The 7488-nt window shown below is 38.8% G+C and overlaps 1 protein-coding gene across 1 annotated transcript; it reads right to left on the reverse strand.

Moving 5' to 3' along the window:
* Positions 1-788: 788 nt before the first annotated feature.
* Positions 789-5835, reverse strand: zgc:165604 (uncharacterized protein LOC792578 homolog). The gene is made up of 7 exons (XM_031320360.2): positions 5576-5835; positions 4397-4551; positions 3960-4026; positions 3697-3828; positions 2412-2567; positions 1394-1516; positions 789-1285 (listed from the first exon to the last, which is right to left on the reverse strand). Exons 1-7 carry the CDS (start codon positions 5712-5714, stop codon positions 1089-1091), a joined length of 969 nt encoding a protein of 322 aa, XP_031176220.1. The 5' UTR covers positions 5715-5835; the 3' UTR covers positions 789-1088.
* Positions 5836-7488: the final 1653 nt, after the last annotated feature.

The raw sequence follows: 7488 nt of genomic DNA on the forward strand, positions 1-7488 counted from the left end.
CTGTGAGTGATTTTATTATTTTTTTTATTTATTCTTCATCCAGGGAATCTTAAGACTTTGCATTAATTTGTACTTATTTTGAAACCATAACAATTATAATAACTTTGGTGATCCGTTGACTTTTTGTCTAGTGTGCATCATCAGGTCTGAAGTAGTGCTTCAGTGCTGCATATTCTAAACCGGAAAGAAAAATCTGGTTAAAAGCAAGAAAGTAGTGTTTAGAAAGCAATTAACCTTCTTAACCTCTGACTCAGTTTACAGTTACCTGAAATATGCTGCCACTGATGCAGACATACAAACCTTTTAAATAAGGAAAACGCAATAATGTGATGGCAGAAACTTATACTAAACTGTTAAATGTCACCTCTTCAGATATGTACTTTCTGCTGTTTTCTTTTCTCTCTTACAGAGAAAACACCTGATGGGCTTCTTCAGTCTGTTCCTTCTTGACACTGAGCTCTTACTCCACAGCATGTCAGGCTGATTCTATGGGGCAGCAGCCTTCTGCTTCAGCTCACCGGCCTCCAGCTCCTTCCTGGTCTACGCAGTAGTTTTCTCTCCAGTCTGTAAGTGTGCTGCCACAACATTCACGTCCATGCAGTACTTGTAATCAACATCCAGTACTAATTAATGTGCTGCCACAAGAGTGTGCTTATACAAATAGGTATTTTATTACAGATTTGATATGTAAATGCAACCATAGTGACCTACAGTATACTGTCTGCAGTCATGTTTGGACCGCGCTTGCCTTTTGGTTTATTTCTGGATAAATTATTAAAGCCAGGGCATCTTGAGTTTTATCATGTAACTTTATTGGCCTCCTGATTCTGAGGGAATTTGGAAAAGCATGAAAGTATGCCGTACAACTGTAGATCATTCTTGTAACTAAAATACCACACCTATTGGAAACTTGGGCATTTATTTCAAAAGTTGATGCTGTACAGTAGTATGCAGGGAGCACTGGCTAGGCTGTAATCCATTCCAGAATCTGTTATCTATATGAAACAGAGTCTTGGAAGTCTTTTGTTTGATACCCGGGTTGGAGCATGTCTTTATCTTTTTTTTAAATTCCCGTGGATGTTGAGAAATCAAACAAACGAGCGCTTCATCAGAGAAGGAGTATACCGTATCTCATTGTAACACTCCTCTTCTTTCCCTTCCCTCCACCCCCCGTCCTGTCCTGTGCGATGGAGCCACAGCATGAGCACCAGCAGCGCCAGTAACACCAAGCTCATGGACAAGGTGAGCAGCACACCCTGCAGCATGCCTGAAGAACTGTCTGGAGCTGCAGAGAAAGACAAAACAGTTGTAGTAAAAGGAAAATCATTCATTGGCTGCAGTGAAAAGAGGCCGAGAGGATTATGGGTTGAGGTTGGGCAAAAGACGCACTTACTGGTGTAGATGGAGAGGTTGACGTAGCAGTTTGCTGTTCCCAGGAGGTTAGTGGCAGAGCAGCGATACAGGCCGGACGTCTGAGATGACACATTGACAATTTGGACGGAGCCTGAGCGATCTCCTGAGAGAGAGAGAGAGAGGAGAGACCAAATTTTTTGGCTAAGTCCTGGATCTTCACAATCCTACCTACAGCACCTTTGCATCGCCAACTTCTCAGTCCCTCCCCCCTTTCTGCTAAAACCCAAAACAGTCTCCTAAGCCCCTCCTCCCACAAGGGAGAATGAATGTGTGTGCATGAGCAGTGATTGACACGCAGTTAGACACCCCCCCCCTGACCCTGATTGGTGAATCTGAACAGGGAGCGGTGGATTTTTGCAAATCGCACTACAGGCTGTAGGTGGTGCCAGAGGAGCCAGATTTTTTTTTAATTACCTGCTTCATGTAGTTCTACTGGAACATAGGGTCAGTTTCAGCAAATATGACAGAAAGTTAGTTTTATAAGTCTTACCTACTGCACCTTTAATGGTGTAAATTACTTCCTACAAATCACATGCTTAAATGAGTACTCCACAGATTTTACACAAAAAGTTTGGTTTACTCATCACTTAGCCTGTGAAAACAGTTGTATAATGTCTTCTGTTGCTCTGGCGGAGCTTTGTCAAGTTTAATAAAATAAGTCTGATGATGTCATAGTGATCATCAGGGTTGTCTTGTAAGTGGGTGAATTACTTTTTATCAGTACTGAATATGCTTGTTGTAGTGTGTCATTGAGGCTTCATCACACTCCAATTGAGTAAAATTCAATTCAGATTAAATTCAAGTTGTCTTGCACATTATTTTATAAAGAATTCCCTGACATTTTTGCTATCTTTGAGATCTTCAGTAGCCTTTAAAAATAAAAAAATAATGACCTTCACGCAAGATGATTATGATTCTGCCAAAGAGTCCTGTGTGTGTGTGTGTGTGTGTGTGTGTGTGTGTGTGTGTGTGTGTGTATATGTGTGTGTAGCACTGACCCTCCATGTTGATGGGAAGTGTGATTTCCTCTGGATTCAGTTTATCCCAGCGGATCTCTGGAGTGGGGACGCCTTCCGCCACCGAACAGGACAGCGTGACACTTCCTCCCATATCAATATCTCCATCCCACTGGCACACGGGCAGCGAAGGTGGAGCTACAAAAGTACTCAGGAGATGAGTTTCTAAAAATAATGTAATGCAGGGGAACTTTTGCAAATAGATCCAAGCATTTCAGTGTTTCAATGTCCCACTGTGAGTCTAACCTGAACTGAGATTGTTTTACCGTTGCAGTAAAATGATGCCATGTCTACAAAACTAGTCATATTTCTCTACAAGTAGTTATGTATCTGGGATTGTATCACTTCACTGTAAAATTAACAGAATAATACTTACCAATTGTTAACGAGACTAAGAGTCTCCAGACAGCTTTGATTTTAATGCTAACATCAGCATGCTAGATTGCACACAATAGGAATGCAGATGTAATGTTTACTATGTTCACAATCTAAGTGTAATGTTAGCATGTTAGCATGCTAACATTTGATAATTAGCACTAAAATACAGCTGAGGTTGATGGAATGCCATTAGTTCTGCAGGTATTTAAACCAAAGCATTGGAAAGAGTTTAATTTTGACCTGATGTTGCACACTAGACAAAAAGTCAACGGATCACCAAAGTTATAGTCTATATCCACAACGTTCCACTTCCGGGATTGGTCCGTTGCCGCCGGACATTCTGCCAGATGTCACTGTTTACAGCCGGATGTCCGTCACCTTCCGCTTTCTTTGTGTTTTTGAATTTTAATCTCTGGTGGATTTATGAGGACAATGGTTAACTGCTCCTCAGATCTCTGCAGGGTAAATCCAGACAGCTAGCTAGACTATCTGTCCAATCTGAGTTTTCTCTCGCATGACTAAAACAACCTTTGAATGTACACATGTTCCACCAAAACAAGTTCCTTCCTGAGATTTTTTTTATTTTGCAGCGGCTCTATCCGGCGCTTAGCGCCACCCAAGACGACTCAGGGCAATCCATTAAATGTTGAGGTATTTCAGGCTGGACAAATGGTGGACTGAATTAACCATGATTGGAGCCATGCTGCTAGCATGGCTAAAAAGTACTTTTAGATTATTTTAACCTGTTTGGCAGATATGCAAATCAGCCTTAAATAATAAATAGATACATCCCTAATTTACAGTATATTCAATGATGATTGCTTCAAATGTGTAAGTGCCTTTGAACAGGCTTACTCTAGCAGAACTGGACAATATGTGGCACACTTACCCAGAATACTAAGCTCCAGCTCTCCTATGCCGGGATCTGCCGTCTCTGGTGGATTATTGACCATGCAGCGGTAAATTCCAGCATCTGATACACGTGTGTCATTCAGGACAATATCTGCACTCCAGGGAATACCTGCAGTTGGTTTACATTAAATAATTGTGTTTTTATCCTATAAAATACACAGAATTATTTTTAAGAACTGTCCTTGAGAAGCAAATTCAAAAACATCCCAATTCAGATGAAAAGGATTTCACTGGTCATACCTGTAAAACCCACCCTGCCAATGAGTGAGGGGTCTTCAATCACCTGTCCATGGTCGTACACAATCACCTGGGGGTGAGAGCAGCCATTAATACGTAGTTTCAGACCATACAAATATGGAGAGGCTTGTTGTGTTTCAGTATTATGTGGCTGTTTGCATCAGAATCACAATCAAGTTTCCTTTTGGAAAGATATCATTACTTTTACCAACAGCTCCTGCAGTGAAGTTGTAGTTGCACAAGACAAACAACTTAAAAAAAAAAAAAAAAACGTTCTCACCAAACCTCGTTATTCACTTTGCAGCAGATTCCGTTTTTTAGGACGGTGTGTTTTACTAGCTAGGAGGTTATGATAAAATACCTGATATAGGCCATGCTTGAAATATCTGTTCAATTTGTAAGGTTACCGCGCGTGCGTGCGTGTGTGTTGGGATTCATACCTGTATTGGGATTTCTGGACTGGAGAAGGGTGCCAGAGTCCAGATAACGTTGAGTCTGGAGAGGGGGCTGGAGGTGAAGAAGGAGCAAGGCAGCACAACAACATCCCCTTGAACCACCTTTAGACTGGATTCCCTCATGGTTACCCTGAGTGCAACTGTGTCGATTAACATGGTGGGAAAGGACAAACAAAAATGAGTCCCATAATACGAGAGACAGTTTATTGAAGGGATTATTTCTTTAATTCCATCATGTTTTATTCTGCTTTTAACTTCCCTAGTTTCTCTGTTGACGTGCAAACTGCACCGTTCCTCCTTCATTACTGAAATAATGACCCCCTTCCCCCCCCCCCCCCAACTCCTCTCTGTCATCCCCAGGCCTTTTGTGTGTGTGTGTGTGTGTGTGTGTGTGTGTATTCAGCGTGCATAGTTTGTTAATTACACTTGACAGCTTTGATGGTGAGCCAACCCCGTCACAGACTGAGTGGAACAACAGTCCAATTCACTGGGATGTGATCATTAACATACGGTCAACTCACGACATTTGTCTCCATCACCAGTTTCTAAACAGCAGAATCTTTCAAATCAAGACACTCAATATGACAAACATAGCCTAGTCTTTATTTTTAGTCCGTATTAAAACGGGCTGCTTTTCAGTAGTGCACTAAATGCAAATGTAGGCTAATCTTTAGTTAGTTTGATGAAGCTCATCGGTCTAAACCAAAGCACTTTTGTACACAATTTTCCATTGCTAATTGAAAAAAAGTACAATTCAATTGTTAAATTTTTTTTTTTTATTTATTTATTTTTTTTACAACAGACACTTTTAGTATTTTTTTTTTATCTGCAACCTCGCAGTCAAACATGTCTGTCCAAAAACTCCATGGTGTACAGAGTCTAAGTCACCACTAGGTCATACTAAGTCATATTGGTCTACTTTTATAATCTATAAACTCTAGCTAAAATAAACTCTTTTTGCCGTATCTGTATTTGCAACAGAATAACACATTTAACAAGTAAATTATTTCTTTTCTTTTTAACCAAAATCCATGTGAAGAATTTCAGACCAGAAGCAACCATTCTTGTAGCTTTGCAGATCCCTCAAACAATTTAAACTACCAATATTTCTCATCTGGTCCTGAATTTGTGTCAAAGCTTAAGACAGAACACAGGCCTACTCACCATTCTCCAGAGCGGTAAAACACACACACAGGGTCCAGAGCACCCATCTTGCAGAACAGCCCATAGCTGAGAGGAAACTCAGAGACAGGCAGTCCTCTCTCCCCCTGTGTACGAGCTGGTAGCCAAAATATCTAGGCATGCATGATTAATCTATTGTGCGGTGCAACCAACCCCACCCTCTATTTTCACTCTCACTTTATTCTCTCGGTCTCATCACCTCGTTGTGTTTGTTCAGCCTGTTCTCACGACCTGTTTTCAACCATTCGTTCAAAAAGTTAAGCACTGTAATTCTTAAGCATTTTTTGCTGTATTCACTACATTGACGGCCGCTGCATAAAGTTTGTTTTATGCTTCTGCGTCAACTCCACGGCGTAGCTACGCCGTCGCTCCTACGGCCTCGTGACCCTTTCGGAGTCAGCAGCGCTGCCTGGAAGGCACTAGGATTAGGCACTGGTTATGGTTAGGGTCAGGGTTAGGGTTAGGGTTAAGGTTAGGGTTAGGGTTAGGTGCCTTGGAGGCAGCGGTCGCAGCGCTGCCTGGAAGGAGCGTTGGGGGATAAAAACACCATGGAGCGCAGAGGACAGGCACCGGATGGCAATGGTGTTTTGTACCAGACTACAATTATGCGATGTAAATATTATAAATGTATTGTTGTTCTGCTTTTCTTGTTCTTTTGTTAAATAATCGGTTTAAAAAACATTTAAGCAATCCAAATGCATGTGTTTTCACACATTTATGTGTCGAAAAAAGTCATAATATAGTATGTCATGAAAAGTCATAAACAAGTCATAATATAGCATGTCGAAAAAGTCATAGTATAGTATGTCAAAAAAACATACAAAAGTCATAGTATAGTATGTTGAAAAAAGTCATAAAAAAGTAATATTGTATATATGAAAAAGTTATGAACAAGTCATAGTATGTTGAAAAAAAGTCATAATAAAGTTATACTATAGTCTTTTGAAAAAAGTCAAAGTCATAGTATAGTATGTTGAAAATAGTCATAAAAAAGTTGTAGTGTGTAGAAAAAAGTTATACTATAGTCTTTTGTAAAAAAGTTATACTGTAGTCTTTTGTAAAAAAGTTATACTGTAGTCTTTTGAAAAAAGTCATAGTATTTGAAAATAATGTCCAAAAAGTGATTAAAAAAAGTCTTAGTATAGTATGTCAAAAAAAGTCATAGTATAGTATTTCGAATAAAGTCATAAAAAAGTCATGGTATGGTGTGTCGAAAAAAGTCATAGTATAGTATGTTGAAGAAATCATAAAAAGTCATAGTATAGTATGTTGAAGAAATCATAAAAAGTCATAGTATAGTATGTTGAAGAAATCATAAAAAGTCATAGTATAGTATGTTGAAAAAGGTCATAGTATAATGTGTCGAAAAAATCAGAAAAAAGTCATAGTATAGTATGATAAAAAAGTCAGTATAGTGTGTCGAAAAAGGTCATAATATAGCATGTCATGAAAAGTCATAAACAAGTCATAGTATAGTATGTCGAAAAAGTCATAGTATAGTATGTCGAAAAAGTCATAAAAAAGTCATGGTATGGTGTCAAAAAAAGTCATAGATAGTATAGTATGTCGAAAAAGGTCATAATATAGTCTTTTGAAAAAAGTCATACAAAAGTCATAGTATAGTATGTCAAAAAAAGTCATAAAAAAGCCATAGTATAGTGTGTAGAAAAAAGTCATAGTATAGTATGTTGAAAAAATCAAAAAAAGTCAGTGTAGTATGTTGAAAAAAGTCTTGATAAAGTCATAGTATAGTATGTCTAAAAAGTCATAGTATAGTATGTCGAAAAAAATCATTAAAAAAGTCATAGTATAGTATGTCGACAAATTCATGAAAAAGTCATAGTATAGTATGTTGAAAAATCATTAAAAAGTCATAGTATAGTATGTCGAAAAAA

The sequence above is a fragment of the Sander lucioperca genome, chromosome 13 (assembly GCF_008315115.2).
Source record: "Sander lucioperca isolate FBNREF2018 chromosome 13, SLUC_FBN_1.2, whole genome shotgun sequence".
Lineage (NCBI taxonomy): Eukaryota > Metazoa > Chordata > Actinopteri > Perciformes > Percidae > Sander > Sander lucioperca.

Coding starts and splice junctions, on each gene's coding strand:
- zgc:165604 (XM_031320360.2), bottom strand. CDS start 5,714: ATGCCTAGATATTTTGGCTACCAGCTCGTACACAGGGGGAGAGAGGAC. Junction 1,517..2,411: donor ACTTCCCATCAACATGGAGG/GTCAGTGCTACA, acceptor TCTCTCTCTCAG/GAGATCGCTCAGGCTCCGTC. Junction 1,286..1,393: donor CAACCTCTCCATCTACACCA/GTAAGTGCGTCT, acceptor CTTTCTCTGCAG/CTCCAGACAGTTCTTCAGGC.